The following is a 20,525-nucleotide window of genomic DNA, read 5'->3' on the forward strand; positions in this document are numbered from 1 at the left end:
ACAGGTCATTTCAGAGAGACAGCGTTCCTATTGGCTGTGCTCCGGCTGGTGGGCAGTGCTTGGTATTTCCTCGACAGATCTCAACACGGCTGCCGGGTCACAAACTTTCTCATTTTACAGCTAAACAGTACACTACAAGATGTTTCTGAAAACATTTGAGGCAAGAAATAGGCATTACAGTAAGATAATATTGATTCATATTTGATCAGCGTTGCCTAGTTTGACCGTTTGATCAGAGTTGGTGAGTGATTGACAGCTGCTCAGAGACGGCAGGCTCCAGATCAGCTCTGATTGGTTGTTTTCCTCCGGTCTGTGAAATCTTGCAGATGCCATTAGGAGCACCAGAGGACACAGAGGAACATGATTTTTTTCAGGTTACCTGTCTCATGCACTACTGTCACGATATAGTGACCTTTTTATAAAAATAACTTATTTTAATCACATTTGCTCCTATTCTACCCACTGCAGCGTTAAAGCTCTGGGACATATTGACAACTGCTAATTGGTTTGCAAAATATAGTTGCCTTTGTAACAGTGTGTGCCATATGGATTCAGTTATATCAAGCTCATAATTTTTCACAAAGTACCCGAGTTATTCTCTCCTCCCTTCCTAAATCTTAATACAGACGTGTGCATCACAGCAAAGCAGTGAAAACCGATGATCGATTGTGAGAATATAGGGTCTATAAAAAGGTAAAGCCATAAATTAATACTTTCTGGAGCTGTAAGTGATTTATGTTTCTGTTGGGGGCTGTGTGCCTCTTCACTGTGTGGCCATCAGTGTTTACTTTGGGATTTACTGCCACACCACTAGAAGTACAGCTGCAAGGCATACCAGCAATGAGCCGTAATATCTTCACGTACTCCATGTAGCGCTTTTTTAGGCCAAGTTGTTTCCATAAGACAATAAAGTAGGAAAGAAAGAAATGCAAGATAAAGTAAGATTTAAAACTGTAAGGATAAATCAAAAGATATTAACTGTCTCCATTCAGTAGTTTGTCATGAAAAGATGTGTTGTTTTCTCTCTGGCAAGTTATCCAACCAGGTCCTGAGCAGCTCACAGAGCTCAAGGACACTATTTAGCAGAAACTAACCGCCACCCTGAGCACATCCACATCCACACACACACAACCACAAACATACACAGCTGCTTCTGTCAGGCTGTACAGAGACGGTGGTCTGTGTGACTGTACGGGGGAAAAGAGTGAGAACTAATATTTCTTAATGGCATTAGCATTTTGTTAAAGTCAAATTCATTTTTGGAAAGAATTTCCAATATTTTTTCCAAAATTGTAATTAGTTCATAATCAGTACATGTAATCAGTACACAACCTACGATATGTGGGTAAAAAGTGTAAATGTATTCTGCCCATGTTCCTAAACTATCCACAGTGCTCCAGTCAGTAGAACACCATGGAAGTTGACCGTGTTTGAGGTGTGCATGGACAAACAAATAAGTAAAAAGTACGTGGAAATCAGAACTTTAACAGAACTGAATTCATGTATCTCCTGAATCTTTCGGTGGAAAAGAGTCTCATCAGAGGAAGTTGACCTCCATGCATTAGCATTACCCTTCACTGTGTTCCTGAGAACTCAGGTCTCCACAGGTGGACCATGTCCACCAAGGTTGGCTTATTGTCTAGGGGACTATTAACTTCATAAAACCTTGTTTTCTCAGAAGGTTAACAGGGAGAGACAACACTGACACTGCAGCAGTCTCTTAAACTTCTTGACTGTCTTTTGTCTCGAAGCTATGAGCCAAAATGTTGACCACTTTGTCTAAGAGATCTGCGCACACTGGGCACACACACACACACACACACACACACACACACACACACACACACAGAGTGGCTGTACTGTTTATCCTCATTATCTGTGCTTTGAGTTCCTGTGTTTGTCCAGCTTTTACAGCGGTCAGAGGTCAGTGGAGGACAATGTGTCTGGATGAACAAAGAAACAAGACTTTTTAGTGCTGGCCAGTTTGTAGTTTTCCAGGAAAACGGGAACCGAGAAGTTCGGCCAGGGGATCGAAAGAGAAAGTTTGCCATCTGAGGTGTATTAAGGCGTTTTAAGGAGGACATAGAGGAGACCTGTTAGTTTGTGCAGAGACAAGTCATGAGTCTTTGCCTCTGTTGACTGAGTGGACTGGAAATGAAGCCACCAGCGGACACAAACTGCCACAAATCACTCAAAGCCTATCATCTTTATTTTGTTACTTGTATCATTGACTCAGCAACATAAATTCATGGAGTGAATTTGAGGGTAAAAACTCGGACTGAGAGTTGCACATTGTCGATCATGGCACTGGAAAATAAAGTATACATCCAACTTCATTTCCAAAACAAGCTGAGATGGGCTGAGTAAGGAAAAGGAGTTCACTGTAATGCCCTTCCATATCCTGCAATTCCATTTAAAATATACTTCTCAAGTCAGATAGGAAGGTGATTTCTCGCTGTGGTTATTGGCCTTTTCCTGTCACATCAATGGTTTAAAATCATTCAGAGGAACTCTTCGAGGGGTATAGGTTGTTTGGTTTGAGTAACCGTAGCTGGTGTTGAGCATTATGTGACTTCTCTTTGCACTCGGAGGCCTTCACACAGGAAATTGTGACTCCATTTTTAGGATAGCCCATCTGAAGGAGGGGATCATGTTGGAAGAGTTACAAAAGTGTCACTGAAGATATTGTGTTAAATATGTTAGACCTATATTCAGAGAGCTTGATAGAAAAGGAGTTGTATTCACTTTAAATACATGTACAGTAGGTTAGTGCCTCAGTGGTTCTGGTGCACTCTAAGAAAAAAGTCCATAAAGATACGAGCCAATGTACCGTGTTAATATGAAGGAATTTTCTGTATCGATTTTTCAAAGGAATTTTACCCGTATTTTTAAATATGCATTGCATTGTGGGAACAAGAACCTCTGCTAGCGCGAAAGTTGAAAGAGGCAGAGACCATCACAGACGGCAAAGTTTAGTTCAAATTTCGGATTTGGAGAAACCTTTCTCACTCTTCTGTGGTAAAAAAAAAATCAACAATTAATATCTAACCAAATGATTTATGTTAATGACTTAACGTTAGCTCAGTATCGTTTTAGTTGTAAAGCTGTTTTGTTGTTTAGTTCAGCTGTTGTCGACCGTTAACGTTACCAGATACGCCAGGAATATTTTGCTGACTTATTTCAAGACTAACCCAAGTTTGGTATTGTAATTTAGGTTTTACAAATGATTGTATTTTAGACTTCAGTGGTCATCAGGTAGAGTTAGCCCCAGTTTTAGCCCCACAGAGACCGATAGGTAACGTATAAATGCTAGTGTTAGCGTCTGTTTTCCCTCCAGAATGTAAAGGTTGGGCCTGCTATTTGGCTACGTACGGAGGATATACCGTAAATTTACGGAATTTTCCATTTTAGGGTTGAAGAAAATGTCCGTAAACTTAACGGAAAATGTACTGGTAATTTTCTGTCAGGACATTATCTGTTTTTTTATGGATTTTTTTCTTAGAGTGTCTTAGAGTTGTTGAGAATCCACAGGCTGGATGTTGGCACAGAGACCCAGAGCTGTGAGAAGATGGTGGTGGTGGGGGGGAGGGAGGACGAGACGAATGAGACCAAGTGGCTCCTGGCTGGAGCCTCCATCTCTGCTCAGTGACCCGAGGGTGTCTGTCACCGGGTCACCTCTCCACCTATTAATAGAGTCTCCTGTCCATGTGGAGGGACCTGTGAACGGAGAAGACCATACTGAAAATGTGTGTGAGGCCAATAGAAGCAGAGTGTGACTCCATCTGATGTTTTTTTTCTTATTTTAAAATACATTTTAATTTTGAAACTTGGCATTTTTTTTCCCATTTTATTGCCGTGCATTTATTTTGAAAAGTTGCAAAAATTGAGTGCAGCATCGACATATATGCTGCATATAATGCATGTTTAGCAGTATACAACAATGTACAGCACTATGGCAGCCTAACACACATTATTAATGCATGATTTTTGTATGAGTCTGGCGATATTCAGTATTTTTCTTATTGTCAAAAAAATCATCCTATAATACTTAAAATAAAATTTAAACAAAACACTTCAAAATATTGTAAAATTTACATTTTACATGATATGGACACAAAACGTTATTGTACTTCGCCATGCATAATAATGAACACTTTAATACACTTTTCGTACATTATTTTGTTTATTACCACATTCTTACATTGTATGTCATGTTGCATGAATATGATGTCATTGGCGTCTATAAGGCAGTCAACTACTATAATGAAAACACATTCTATTGTATGAATTGTGTATGAAACAAAACACTGTATGTTCATATAGAGCACAGAGTATACACACTTTAACAACATGCATATCATTCTTGTTGATTATTTTCATAAAGGAAGTTATGTTTATAACAACAAATGTGACAGAACGTTTTGTAATGGGCATACACACACACACACACACACACACACACACTTTGATGGCTCCCCTAATAATCAATCCTGACAGGAGGAGGTTCAAATTCCCGGCGTTCCCTGTGGAGCCGGGGATGCCACTCCAGCCGACTGGGACAGAGAGAGGGGGGGGGGGACGTGGAAGCTAATATTTGTGAGGAGAGGGAAGGACAAGACAAGCAGGATGTTTAGACTCTGGGTGGAGATCTTCACATTGCTGAGCTCATTTGTTTTACTTAAAGAATGCAAATTTTTTTTTTTAAATGTACGTGACATATAGAAGATTTAAAGTTAGACAAATTCCATTTAAATTAAATAAAGCTAGTTGGAATGGAGAAGCCATGTTGGAATTTAGATTTGTTCTAGACATTGCTTGAAGTATTCTGAAAGAATAATAAAATAAAAAGCGAGGCCATCATCCTGACTGATATCACAAGTGAATCAGTGATCCTGCTCTGCTGACAGGAGGCCTTTCAGGGCCTCCGGAACAGCGGCGAGCAGCGGTGCTGAGGTTCCACACCACAAGCCACAGACCCTCACATGGTTTGCTCCACGTTGTGAAATGGAAACCTCTTAAATCCACTTTTGGGGATCTTCATGTTTTCACTTCAATTAATGGATTAGAGGGTTGGAAAGATCTTAAACTCTTTCTAACAGCACAGGCTGAGAACTGAGAAATGCTTGGTAGTCCTGCTGAAAACAGAGAGCTGACATTCTGCAGCTACCCGGGTTGTACTCGGAAAAAAAAAGGAGGTAGGAAAGGTGGATGAGTCCCAACCAACACAAGGCTTTCATCCAGCAGACCGCTGTTCATGTCCCTCTATGTAAGAATCAGAAATTGCTTGTTAACAGTGACATCTGCGGCCGTTAAGTCAGCGACAGTCAGCGTCATATTGCTCGCGCTACGTGGACGCGAGCGAGCATCGGTCAAAACAGTGAGGCGACACACGAGACTGAACGTGATTGACAGGCATCATGTTGATTAACGTTAGCAACATTAGCCAGCTTAAACACAATATCACTCTACAGTATATTTCACCTGCTTGGCAGAAATGTCAGCATACCTGTCCAATAGGAATTTTGCCAGCTCTGGGTTCGTTTTGATCCCCAAAACCAAACGAAGGTCCCTCCATGAATCGAAGACCCAGCCGATGTTGATTCTAACTTTCCCCCCGACGTCGGTCACGTTCCTGTTTTGCAAGACGGGCTTCACTAGATATAACTTATTTTTTTTGTGCTTCTGTGGAGTTTGTGTTGTAGTCTGAGTCTTTTGTTTCATTAGCGGACTCTGCACACTGTTAGCTTCAGAGACTAAAGGCACTCGCAAGCATACATATGTATGCACACATATGTTGGATTTTCCCAGAAAAAACAATGGCCCGGATTCTTCACATTAAAAACAGTCCACAGGCTGATAGAGGAAACCCAGAAAGTCGTGAAAGGTCTAATTTTTTAGGTTAGGTTACAACCTGTTCACACATTGGCAATAAAACAAAATGATTAAGAAATGTTTATACATGTCAGAACTTACATACAGTCCCTTTAAGTTTCACTTTCATGTTAAGTACATGTAGTTTTTTACTAACTATAGTGGTTCAGTTGCCTGAACCTAAACACACATTAAGCACATGTTTACTGTGAGAGGGTCTGACATGTCAAAATAAAAACGTCAGTATGTGACGAGTTGGGATGAGAACGTGTTGGCCAGACGTGTTTCAGCAGTGGTTGCTGTGACATTTAGTTTAAGGATACATCAAATTCAATTTCATTAAGGTTTCATGTGCTTTTCCTTTTTTGTGAAGAATGTGGACAGCGGACCATCTGGGTGACAGACTGACACAGAGACTACACTTAAATTATTAATACAAACAATCTCTAAAAGCATGTTACTTCTTCTGTCCTCTTGTTGAATTGAAGGTTAACACACATCTAATTGTTTCTGCCTTCAATCAGCCAAATTACAAACTGGGAGAAAGTCTCTCTGAGGATGAAACCACACTGCCACCTGGTGGCCTGTCACACCTACTGGACCAGATCTAAGGACGTGCTTTCATATGACTGTGATGAACTTCCTGATTGTCTGCTGGCTGCTGCCCTGGTTTCTCTTTTTTTGTGGAAGGGTTTATCATGTTAGCATATTACATGCAAACTGTGCATTTGTTTGATATTGTGGGTTTCCTACCTGTAACCAGAATCTGCTTCTACCCAAAGACAATAACTACTTTGTATTTGGTTTTCATTGCATTTTCTTAAGAAAGGATGCATTCTGCAATTCTAATAATGTACACACCAAACTACTTTAAAGACTACAAGTGCAATAAGTCTTTGTGTGATGTAATTCCGTCCGCCTTGTAATGCCAAATAAAGTAAACTTCAGTCCCACCGCGGCCTCACAGAGACGGAGGAGATTGAGGACATTCGGGGTGAGAAATAGAGGCACGGGTGGCTACACATTGGCAGGCTGTAGGGTGGTCAAGCCTGGCTCCGACTCCTGAGATCTGCTGCTCAGCATATCAATGACCTTCACAACACAGAAGACACGTCCCTTAAACAAGCACTCACTGCTTGGAATAAAAGGGCTGTCATTTAGACTTTGTCTGTCCTGGTATTTACTCCACATCTTGCAATCATGGAATCATTGGGGCTGCTCTTATTTTAAAGGTCCCATATTGTGCTCATTTTCAGGTTCATAGTTGTGTTTCTACTAGAACATGTTTACATGCTGTCTTTTTTGCGTTGCTATGCAACAGCTTGGGTCCATGTTTACTTCCTGTCAGCTGATGTTATCACATACACTGCAACAGGAAATAAACTGGGACACATTTAGAATGTTTATGTTTAAAACCGTGTTATTATCTAAATGTTGTATATTTGTGACATCACAAATGGACAGAAATTGACGGCTTGTTTCAAACGCACAATTTCTGAATACGGGCTGTGTGTAATTCTCAGTATTATGAGCGTTTTGATATTTTAACAGTATTTATAAAGCACTTAAACCTGCTTTAAAATATAAAAGATATTAAAAACTCACTTTTTACAATATGGGACCTTTAAGGTTATGTTTTGATTGTATATTTAGACTTGAATTATCATGCAACATTTGAACAATTTAAAGACAAAAAAAAAGCTGTACATTTTCAACATTTAACTATTCATTCTGAATGGTGCTGCTGTGTGTGATTAGCATAGACCAGGGGTTCCCAATGACCGGGCCAGGGACCAGTATCGGGCCTTGGATCATTTAGTACCGTGCCACATATGTACTTTGACATACTTGATATACATGTTTTTTTTTGCTATTTATATTTCCTGGAAATGCTAGCCTTTTTATTACATATCACAAGGCAAATTATTTCCATTTAAAATGGGAATGTTGCAATTTGATTTAAACCTGCAGCAGCCAGAATATTTTTGGCATCACTGGGCAAAAATTCCAAAAGGCTTTAGAAAATCTAGCCCATGACGGGAGACTTTGACAAATCACAGGTCATTTCAGAGAGAGCGCGTTCCTATTGGCTGTGCTCCCTTTAAATACAGTCAGGTAGTAGTGCATCATGGGGACGATTCCAGTGTTATGGTCTCCTATTTACCATACTCATAAGGACAAACTTTGCATTCTTGAGGCAATTTGCATTCTACCTGGGAAATCTTCAAACCTCAATGATCACTGATAAATGTCAGTGATACATAGTAATATGTGTGCATTATGGGTGTTAAATTACATGGAAATACCCATTTACTGTAAATACAATTTGTAGTATTTTGTTACCATGAATCCAGAATGATATATTTTTTACTTTTTCAATCAAGATGAATGTTATTTTGGTTAGACATGTTTACTAGAGTGCCGGATCGAGGTTTATAATGTACAGTATGAAAATGTTTGTGTGGCCCGTGTAAACTTGAATTTACTCAATGCAATACAATTAATACATTAATATTAAAACAAACGTCCTAGTTTCTGATTATAAACAGACTATCAATAGGTAGATTATATATTATTTTTTTCATTGATTAAATATTTGAAGGCAAATGCTATTAGCACCCAGGTGTCAGTAGCCAACAATATTATTAATATAATACAATAATATTATTTAATCATTATATGAAAGGGCTTTCTGGCAGAAAACCATTCCATAGCTGCTGTATGACTATTCTTACTCCGGTATTTTAATCAGGGATGATTTTTGCTTTGTGTTGCCTTTAAGGATAAATATGAAAGATAAGTAAGAGTACTGTACAGGTCATTGTTGTGAAAGAATCACCGACAGGACGATGCTGCACCCCGATACACAGCGGAGGGGGATTCTTTCACAACAATGACCCACTAGCTGTACATTATCCCGCTTATTACGCGGCCACTTATGGAAGAAATCAATATTTTGACACAAAAAAGATCCGCCAGAGTCCGACATCGGAGCTGCGCCCATAGCAACGGTCTGTTATACATAGCAACGGTCTGTTATACATGGCAGCGGTCTCCTATACATGTCTGTTATACATAGCAACGGTCTGTTATACATAGCAACGGTCTGTTATACATAGCAACGGTCTGCTATACATAGCAACGGTCTGCTATACATAGCAATGGCCTGTTATACAAAGCAACGGTCTGCTATACATAGCAACGGTCTGTTATACATAACAACGGTCTGCTAAACATAGCAACGGTCTGTTATACATAGCAACGGTCTGTTATACATAACAACGGTCTGTTATACATAGCAACGGTCTGCTATACATAGCAACGGTCTGTTATACATAACAACGGTCTGTTATACATAGCAACGGTCTGCTATACATAGCAACGGTCTGTTATACATAGCAGCGGTCTGCTATACATAGCAACGGTCTGTTATACATAGCAACGGTCTGCTATACATAGCAACGGTCTGTTATAAAGATTCTACAGACCGCAGAACGCCGTGATTGACCAATCAAAATTGAATATTCAACACAGCCGTGTAATACTTTTTTTTCCTGCTGGCTTGCCTTCATCGGGGTGGTCTTTGAGGCCGTTTCCTTCATACATCATACGACCGGTAGATCATCATGGATACCAAATATGCCATAAAAGCCAACATTGAAAACACAAGAAACAAGCTTCGTCAACACGTCCTTAAATTTCTGCAACATATTGTAACACTTTTGTTATTTTTCTCAACTGTCAATTAGGCACATTTGTGAAAATATGAGTGTTTAGAAACTGTTGCCTTGTCTTCATACATGGGATACACTATTCATAAAACAGTTTCTGTCTCAAATGTCCAGTTATGTCAGACTTAACTATTTGGTCCAAGTGTGGGTGAAAGCAAGTACAGACTAGAAGGCTTTTATTAAAATCCTTTACTAAAATTATATTCACTCAGTGGGCATTGAACATTTACTAGGAAATATGACATTCAGACCCTAAATGTCAAATTTGTGAAGGCAAAGACGTAATATATATTATATACATTCAAATTAAACATTCAAGTCTGATTCAAATCTAAATAAACTCTTCTATAAACATTTACCTCTGTGCCACTAGTGACAAGTAAATCATTACTGAAGGAAAACCCCACCCCTTGGATCTGGTTAAAGTGTTAGATATCATCTATGCGTTCCAGATGTTAGCTTATCTCATAAATAACCTCTGGAATGCTTTGATGAAAGGATTGTGTGCTCCCAATTTCCCTAAACTCACCTGTTAGTTCTATGAGAACAATTACTGCCATACCCCTTATTCAAAGTGCATTGCATTGTGGTTATTCTACAAGAACCCCCCCTTCTTCCTATTTTATTGTGATGGACTGACAACAAAATACAGCAATGTTAGAGCCCATTTATGCTATTTAACTCCATTGTACCTGCTGGAAATATGGCACAAAGTTATGTGGGGGGGGGATTTTTAAGACAATTAGTTCTGATTTAGTGATAGTCAAACATTTAGACTTCTACAACGTAGTCCGAGTTGCCACAGATCGCCCCAGCGTCTTCGTAATGGGCACAATTATGTGTCCCCACGCCGGGGTGTTGGCAGTCCAGCAGACTGGCCTCGGTCCCTTCACACTGAACATCATCCAGAAGAATCTGCAGATCCTTCCCCTCCCCAAACTCCGAGTTCTTGGCCGCCTTCAGAGCATGCCTGAAGCCCAGCTGCCGGCAAACCACCGCAGCGTTCTTGGTGGTCCACAGGTCGTCGCACACCGTGCCCCAGTCCCCGTTGATATAGACCTCCACCCGTCCACGGTCGCTGCGGCCTTGTTCATCCCCGACCAGCCTCACCGCTCCATTCTGGAGCTCGGGCGCACTCTCCGTTCTGGATTTGCCCTTCCTGCGTCTGCCTTTCCGCCTCGTGTGTCTGGGCGACTTGGTGGTAGTCGTGGTTGGCGAAGGGGTGGTCGGGTCCGGTACTCCTAGACGGTCGATGAGCTCTTGGAGCCAGTCGTAGGACTCTGTGGGTTGCGGCTCAGGCTGGATTTTGTTTCGTTCCTCAACGCCGATTAATGCTAAAGGGGAATAAAAACACGTTGTCAAAGATTTAATCAGTGTTGTAACCAGTCAGTAGTGAGGTCAAAGTGTTGGGACTCACTTTCCTGGGGAACAAACTTGATGAGGTTACTCTTCACTCTGACAGGAAGAGGGTCATAGTGACAGTGTCTCGGCGGAGCACGTCTGAAAAACAATGAATAACAAAACAGAGTGAAATATTGTTGTACACGAGAGAAGACAGAATACAAGCAGGTGGACACATAGAAATATTCCAAATAGCCCAGTGGTGAGGAACAGTTAAATGAGGTTAATGGATGGGAAACAAATTAGGTGACACAACCGTCTACTGCTGAGAGAAACGCAGAGAGAGCCAAGAGCTGTCAGAGGAGGGGAGATTTAGGCCTTTGACACTGCTGCCAGCGCTGCTTCAGAGACGGGCAGCAAGAACTCCACATTCAGCTAAAGTCATCCCACCAGTGCTGAGAAAACACAGATCTAAGCCTCCATCCAGGCCAAGTGTGATCATGATACTGCACATCCCCTCGGGCTCACAGAGAAGAATGACATGCCTGTGTTTGTAATTATGAACAGATGTGTGTCTTATATATCCATTTCCGAGACACAGAAATAGAACCGTACATACTCTCTACACAGTGAGCAGTTACTGTACACGGCAAGTTTTCTCTGAGTAAAGATGGCGGAGTAAGAATGAAGCAAAGTAATTCATAAATAAAGTTTCTGCACACAACTTGGACTGTTCCATATCACCCCTAGCAGTGGCAGTAATGGACTGAACCATCTTATCCCTGGTCTGTATGAGCAGGATCAGTCGGTCACATTTGCAGTACCGAACTGACTATGCGTGCATGAAACTATACCATTACATATGAAATAAAAACCTGGACAGTCATTTCTTCATCTTAGTCGATCACCTGCATCTTCTAACATGAGTATGGAGCTGACAGCGTAGACACAGTAACAGATAAATGGACTGCATTTATTTATACAGAACTGAGTCTTAGCAACCACTCCCAAGCCAGCATTCACCCTTTCACACACACTTAAGTATTTCCATTTCATGCTACTTTCTACTTCTACTCCACTACATCTCAGAGGGAAATATTCTACTTTTTACTCCACTGCATTTATATGATAACTTAAGTTTCTAGTTTCTTTGCAGGTTCTTATTATTAATACAAAATAATAAAGGATGATATATTATCATAGATTATTACACGGCTGTGTTGAATACTCAATTCTGATTGGTCAATCACGGCGTTCTGCGGTCTGTAATTTCTTTATAGCAGACCGCTGCTATGTATAGCAGACCGTCGCTATGTATAACAGACCGTTGCTATGGGCGCAGCTCTGATGTCGGACTCTGGGGGACCGTTTTTGTGTCTGTCAGCATATTGATTTCTTCAGTAAGTATCCGTGTAATAAGCGGAATAATGTCGGGTCATTGTTGTGAAAGAATCCCCTTCAGGGCGATGAGAGAGTGCAGCATCGCCCTGTCGGGGATTCTTTCACAACTATGACCGGCTAGCTGTACATTATCCCTTACTTAAACAAAAGTATCTCCACCTTTACCAGCTGCAACATTAAAGTCATGAACACATTAATGCATCAATCATCAGCATACAATAAAATAATCTGTATTATTCTGCATAATGAGCACTTTTACTTTTGGAACTTTAAGTATATTTTGATCCTGATGCTTTTGTACATTTACTGAAGTAACATTTTGAGTGCAGGAATTTTACTTGTAATTTTTACACTATGCTATTGCTACTTTTACTTATTACTTAAGTAATATATCAGAATACTTTTTCCACCACTGTCGGTGGCCGAGGCCCCACACAAGGTGCCACCTGCTCATCAGGAGCCATAAACATTCACACTCACACAACAACAGCACAGCCATCGGAAGCAAGATGGGGTTCAGTCAGAGGACACTGCCACATGTGGACTGTAAACCGCTTTACCTCCTGAGCCACAGCCACCCCCGTGTCCCCTAAGTGTCCATAATACTCACCTCGAGGGGTCCACCACTTTATAAATGACTCCTGAAGGTGACGTAGCGCTCGGTATTCCAGTCGACATGAAGTACAGCTCGCCTGGTGGAAAGAAAAACAAAACACTACATCAACAGGACATTACACATTACAGCTAGTGTAAACTCAGTTTGAGGGTGTGCATGTGTTCACACATTACCAGCTTCATCCTCTGCAAAGGAGATGATGTACTGGTGGTAGTTGTTGATGAGTCCAGGGAAGGCACAGGTCAGGCCCATCCCCATACAGATCTCATTGTATTTCCATTTCCCTGTGTTTCTGTCCTCCCTCAGACTCATCAAACGCCTGGAAAAGGAATGAAATCTACAATCTCCAACGTGCACTGCACTGTTACTTTATGATGAAGCATTGTGTGAACTTTTTAAGTCTTTGTCTACTTCTACTTTGGTTTATATTTTCCTACTTTTCCCAAAGTACTTTTAAAACAGCCTTAGAGAACATTTGCTTCAGGAGCTTTACAATCTGTATAGCACACAACACCCTCTGTCCTTTGACCCTCAATTCAGATCAGGAAAAACAAAAATGATTCATAGAATGTGAACATATATGAAGAAAATGGATCCGGGAAGGATGTCAAGCGGCATCCAGGTGTCGCCAAACAGAACCTCCTCTCCACCAGGACCATTCAGATCTATACGTATCAATACCACAGTGTGAAAATACTCCATTATAAAAGTCCTGCATTTAAACTTTACTTAACTAAAAGTACAGAAGCAAAATGTACCGTATCGAAAGTAAAAGTATTCATCATATAGAATAGAGTGTTTTCATATAGAACATTATTGTCACCTATGCACTGACATTTTAATGTTCGTTGGTCAAGGTGGAGGTGATTTTAGCCACTTTATACTGGCCTATATATACTGCAAAAAGGCTTATAACAAGTGTTTTCTGTCTGATAAATAATGTCACCACAAGGCAATAAAGTGCTACTTTAGTTGCATGTTTAAAGTAGTTCACAGTCTTCATGCATCTAACAAACACCTCCATGTACACCAGTTATCTTCAGGTTTACGTCTGACATCACATCGTTGCCATTACTCAAAAAATAGCAAAAACACACGCTTCTAAGCTTGGTGTTATATTGCAAAGAAAATCTGCTATTCACCAGATTCAACCCCTCTTACCCGCTCATGAAGTCTCCAAATATGTACATGCCGTTTATGTTGGGATATTCGCAGCCTCGGTACACGTAGCCACCAGTCACTGACTTGCCCATCTTGTGAGGGTACGCATAAATAGGGAGGACATCATCTGTGAAAAAAACCCAATCATTATTGTTATTACTGAGTTTCTCCTCTCTCTGTTAGCCATTTCTTTACAATGAATCCATGTGTTGACCTAATTAAACATGCTATTCTGAGTGAAAACAGATTTAAAAGATGAATATGAAATTTATTTTTCAAGTCAAACTTGTAAACTCCATCATGTGATTATGCCGAATGATTAGATGTCCGAATGAAATCCAAATGCAGTCAGGGCCAGCGAAAAGTTAAAAATAGATTGCAAGTATTTTTAATAAATCTTATTGGAAATGAGCGTAGCAATCACAATACATTGCCATGATGACAGTGATACACAGTAAAAAGAACAATGCAGTTCCAACTAACAAGGCACATCTGAAGTGACTTGTGATGCATTAAAATAATTACAGTTAGGCAAGTAAATCATGTCTTAGGTTATGGTTACTGATTATCTAACTGTCTACTCTGTGACAACAGAATGAGCCGCATTTTGCCGACAGAAAGGTGTAAGTTCTCTGTGTTTGGTAGACGCTGGTCAAATGTTGCTTTCAATATTCCCTCTGACACCCACTGCAGTTAGATTAGTTGTAATGATGAGCTCATGTCTTTTTACTATGTGGCAGTATTTCTACTAAGGGCCAAGAGCTTGCAGCTTTTCCTTCAAACAAACACTACAGAAGCTGAGTTCATCCAGATAGTTAAAGTTACAGTAGTTTGTGCAGAGAGCTGTCGTGGTGCTCTACAGTCTTGGCCCTTCAGTACAACGCAGTCGGAGACCACTGTTGTCTGCAGTTGAAGGAGGGTAACCATGGACTGACCAGAGCATGCCTACCTAGTGAGCTGTTGGCACACAGCTTCTTATCGTAGCAGGAGAAGCCCTCTTTGGCTCTCCAGCCGTAGTTTCGACCTTTCTCGATGATGTCGATCTCTTCGAACTTGTTCTGGCCCACGTCCCCGCAGAAGACGCGCCCTTTGCCCTCTTTGGTCCGGGGGTCGCCGCGGTCCACAGAACACCTCCACATATTGCGGACACCGTAAGCATAAACCTCAGGTCGAGCCCCCCGCTCGTGTATGAAGGGGTTATCTGGAGGAATTCTGTACAACGGGCCTCTCTCATTCTCATTCACATCAATGCGGAGAACTTTACCCAACAGGGCTGACCTAAAGTAGAAACAAAAGTCATATTTCATCTAAATTGCAAAGAAACATGCAATTACTCTTCATAAATATAAACGAAGTGTATATATTATTATGACTAAAACACTGATCAAACAATAGCACATTTTTACTAGATATTGGATGCATCCTTTGTTTCTTCAGATCATTTGAGGGTGTTTAGTTTCAGAAACCTTTGTGGAAATCTTACTTGTTCTGGGCATTCCCATATTTCCCGAAAGGGTCTCCTGCCATCCCACCATCCCCTGTGAAAATGTATAAGTAGCCATCATCTGCAAATAGAAGTTGCCCTCCGTTGTGGTTGGATGCTGGCTCATCGATCTCCAGAATAACTCTGGAGGGGACATGGACATGACAAATAAGACAAGACAAAGAGCTGGTACAGGCCCATTGCTGTTTGCTCACCTGGATCAGTCCATACCTACCGCTCAGAGGCATGATCCACTACATTCATGTCATTGGCTGACACGTGGAACTCACTGATCCTGATCCTCTCGTCAAAACCCACCTCCACTGAGTAATACACATACAGCTTCCCATTGAACTTGTGCATGGGGTGAAAAGTGAGTCCGAGAAAGCCTCTCTCGTCACCTTCCCATGATGACGTTAACACCGCCTTGGTAATATTCAAAAACGGCTTCTCCAGTTTGGACCGGTCGGGAAGGTACGTCCACACCAAGCCCACCTGTTCTGCCACGAAGAACCGATGCGTGCCATCGTTGGCGTGCACCATGGCTAGCGGGTTCCGCAGCCCGTTCGCGACTTCTTCCAGGCACAGCTGCAGACAGCCGTCCGTGTCTGACTGGACCCGGCCCAAATTCTGGGTGAGCTTCTGGTTGCTGAGGAGGTGCGGGTAGCAGTAGTCCACGTCGTCTAGCTCCAGATACTGGCAGAGACGTGTCTGGTCTTCTTTCACTTTGGCTATGTGAGGGTCATCAGACAGGTAAGGGATGGTGGAGCTGCACTTCTTCCAGAACTGGGAGCAGTAGTCAGGACAGAGGCCAGGGATGGTCCTGGTCCTGGTGCTCGGATTCTCAGCATCAAAGAGGTGAGCTGCATATGGAGAGCATTCCTGAGGTGAGGAGAGATAATAAAGAGGATGACTGAGTATGATGTGTAGTATGTAGATTTCCTTAAACCGGCATTAACTGTTTTTTAATATGTCAACACTCATATTGTTATAGAGTTAGAATTATAGAATTATAGAGGACGGTCTAGACCTGCTCTATAAAAAAAGCCTCTTGAGATAACTTCTGTTATGATTTGACGCTATATAAAAATAAATTGAATTGATTATCACCTCTTAAGTTGATATTGTGAACTTGGTAGCACACAATGTCCTATTTACACATCCAGCAAATACAGAGCAACATTTGTATTAATTGGAAATCATGTTTCTGTCCACCTGATGTGTTTTAATTTAGCTCTGTTTTTGTGTTCATCAACTCCTGATACACACTAAGTTCACCAGTTAATCGCTAACTGTGTCCGTCTGCTGGTTGGTGCTGGGCCAGTAGTGTACAGAGTACAGCTGCTTGCTGCCTGCTGCTGAAACAGGGTCAACGACAGCAGCAACACTGAAATAAAACACTAAAGTCACGGCTCATAAAACCAAAACAATGGAATTGAGGGTAACTGCAGTCTCAGGTGATAATTATTTGTGGGTTCATCACCACGGCTGACCCCTCTCACATTACACATCATGTCATCAACTGTTAGCATAAAAATATTGATTGTAGAAGCTTTAGCGAAATCAAATCTTGGTAGGCAACAATAAAGGATCTGTTTGTTTAGCTGATTTGATTGTAAAAATGTTTCAAATTGATTCTCCATTGTTTAAAGGAAACTTTAGTACTGTCATCAATAATATAACTGTCAACTAACACGAGGGACTCCTCTTATGTCACACTCTTTGAGCTGGACGTACAATACGTGCATGTATACCTATATATTATATATATATCATGGAAGTCACAGAAAGCAATGTTGTTCGTCAGCCTCAAAAGAGACAATGAGTTGTTTTAAGGTATTGTTTTGAATAAATTTGACATTCTGACATTGTTTTTACTTTTCTAAATAAGAAAAAATTATAATTTTACACAATACTGAGGTGAGGTTATTGTAATATGGGGGTTTCATGTCACCGCATGTCTGCAGATAAATGTAGTAATTAGGGAGACCGGGGTTGGTTGGCTCACTTTTCACTCTCTGCTGTATTTCTCTGGCATCATTTGTTATTGAAACAATATTCTAACCAGGGAGGTTAAGGTCTCAGCTATCAATAAATGATTTAATGTACACAAATGTTTTCTAAAATTAGGTGATTCATGATGATTCATCATCGTATCACAGGGTTGGTTGGAACAAGGTTTTAAAATGCTGAAACTGCAACCAGCAGAAACAATGTGAACATTTAATTCAATTAATTAATTATATTAATCTTTCAAAATGTTTTTTAATCTCCTGAAATATCTCATCAAAATCTACATTATCAGTTACATTAAAGCAGCAGTGGGGTAGAAATGGAGCAAATATTATTAAAAAAAGTTATTCTTATAAAACGGTCGCTATATCCTAACATTAGTACATGAGACAGGTAATCTGAAAAAAACAAATCATGTTCCTCTGTGTCCTCTGTCTGACCTGTGATTGGTCAAAGTCTCCCGTCACGGGCTAGATTATTTAAAGCCTGAAAACAGAGCCATGAGGAGGTGCAGAAGTCTAGTTATCTCCCAGAACACTTGAATTACAATATGCTGAAAGGTTATTATATAATTTTTGCCCAATGATGCCAAAAACATTCTGCCTACTGCAGCTTTAATGGACACTTGTGCCAACCAACCCCACTCTTACCTAAGGCATATTTCTGACTAAACTTTATATCATACATAAACATATTACAACTCCTTTACACTTTTTCCCAAGTGTGCACAAAAAGTACAGTCAACTAGACAAAAAACACTAGTGATGGAACAAGAAATATCCAGTTATGACTAATTGGTGTTTCCTCTTATGAAAATAGGTCCATAGATAAAAAAAAATCCTAAATCTTCCTCAGTCTAGATGGTAAAGTGCAGAGAGGTGAGCCTGTATTGCGTAATATTGGGTACATCTGCCTGATAATATGTTGCAGCCTCAGTTGCTCAATCAACATGTGAGAGGACTGAAAGCTGCCAACCCTTCTCTCTCTCTCTCTCTCTCTCTCTCTGTGACCTTTACCTTCATTCAGCTCATCGGGCAGCTGGACTTTACATTCTGTAAACTGACTGTAAGATCACATCATTCTGTTGAACTCTTTTAGTACTCATATAGTTCATATAGAGTTACCCTGCACTATACTCATTTTGAACAGTCTCTTCTGCACTATATTCACTTTTTTATTAGTCCTGTATCACAGCTGTTACTCTGCACCATATTCAGTTTTAACAGTTTTCTTCATCTCACTTGTACTTTTATATCTGGTATATTCTTTTGAACTTTGTGCTTTGTACTACTAACTTTTTTACTGCCTTTTTACTAACATGTTTTGCACTATGGAACTGTGATGCTGAAAACTTGAATTTCCCTCGGGATCAATAAAGTTACTATCTATCTATCTATCTATCTATCGATATAGTGTTTTTACGCATGACAGATCTCCGTGTTTTGGCTATCTTGTCAGACTACTGTGCGCATGATGGAGACGTTTTGGGACAAATCCCATCAGAGACCTTTGTCCCCGGCTGCATGTCCATAACGTTACCTGGCAGAGCAGCTCCAGGACGGACCCAGCACAGTTGGCATATCCATAATAATCAAAATGATCCATAATCTGGTAGTACTTAGTCATCAGCTCCTGGTCCTTCTGGTAATCACAGCAGCCAAACTCCTTGTACATGATGCAAAACTGCAGCTCCTGCAGCGGTCTGAAGGGCGGCTTGTAGTCCAGACACTGCGGGTGAGACGATACAGGTGCGGGACATAACGATAGAAAGACACACAACACAATGCCGACAGGCGAGACCCGCATCCGACCCGGGACTTTGCCGTAACACCGCTGCATTATGGCGTGCGTCGGAGACCATGGAGGACAAAGTTGTGCAGAAGAACAGAAGCGACTTCCTGTGCGCACTTTGCTCTTCTGACTCCAACTCCAACCATCCGCGCTATGTGGACCTGTGACGTGGTCAGCAGCTGTGTCAACCTGTCCTTGTCCTGGTCCTGGTCCTGGTCCCGGTCCTGGTACTGGACTGTCTGTCCTCTGGCTGCAGCGTCTGAATCTGAGTGTCCTGCTACATCTGCACACAACATGGGAGGAAGCCACCGAGCGCGCGGGTCCATGCGCGGGTCGACTGCTGTCTGATATAATAATAACATCATCATCAGCAGTAACGTGACGTCACAGTCCACAATAACTCCTCTAATCTCAGCATTATATCACATTTATTGTTTTCATTGACAGTCCAGTCTTCTGAATTTTAATTAATTAGGGCACGCAGTGCATTGTGGGACTGTGGGTTCTTCTGTTATTGTAGTTTCTTGTCTTAACTATTATCTTTTGCAACACATTCTAGTTGAATAATCATGATGTGACCTCCTGCTGCCCAGCAGATGGCGACCTTACCCAGCCTTCATCATCTCACTGCTGGATAACAACAGACACCATACTGGATATGGAGGACAAAACCTGCCAAAATAATAAATAAATAAATAACTCGATAAATTAATAAATATGCCGTAAAATGTACCAAAAATAATGTTAAAAGTAAATGTTGGCATTAATTAATTGCTAAAATGTGACACAAATTGAGATTCCTGTTTTAATTTGCTTCTTTTTTTTATTTACCTTTGTATTAATTTCCCTATCTACTCTAATATTTAAAAGTCCCATATCATTTATTTATTTGTATATCATGCTCATTTTCAGGTTCATACTTTTATTTTGTGTTTCTACTAGAACATGTTTACATGCTGTAATGTTAAAAAAAATACTTTATTTTCCTCATACTGTCAGCCTGAATATGCCTGTATTTACCCTCTGTCTGAAACGCTCCGTTTTAGCGCATTTTGACGGAATTGGAACGGAATTGCAACAGAATTGCGTTGCCAGGCAACAGCTTGGGTCCATGTGT

The 20,525-nt window shown here is 40.8% G+C and overlaps 1 protein-coding gene across 1 annotated transcript; it reads right to left on the reverse strand.

Annotated features, from left to right (window-relative positions):
• Positions 1-9,761: 9,761 nt before the first annotated feature.
• On the reverse strand, positions 9,762-19,751 carry hhipl1 (HHIP-like 1). The gene is made up of 9 exons (XM_037796446.1): positions 19,157-19,751; positions 15,840-16,486; positions 15,605-15,748; positions 15,071-15,399; positions 14,122-14,248; positions 13,134-13,279; positions 12,955-13,036; positions 11,020-11,102; positions 9,762-10,936 (listed from the first exon to the last, which is right to left on the reverse strand). The coding sequence occupies exons 1-9, from the start codon at positions 19,454-19,456 to the stop codon at positions 10,374-10,376; spliced, it is 2,421 nt and encodes an 806-aa protein (XP_037652374.1). The 5' UTR covers positions 19,457-19,751; the 3' UTR covers positions 9,762-10,373.
• Positions 19,752-20,525: the final 774 nt, after the last annotated feature.

This window comes from Sebastes umbrosus, chromosome 16 (assembly GCF_015220745.1).
Source record: "Sebastes umbrosus isolate fSebUmb1 chromosome 16, fSebUmb1.pri, whole genome shotgun sequence".
Taxonomy (NCBI): Eukaryota; Metazoa; Chordata; class Actinopteri; order Perciformes; family Sebastidae; genus Sebastes; species Sebastes umbrosus.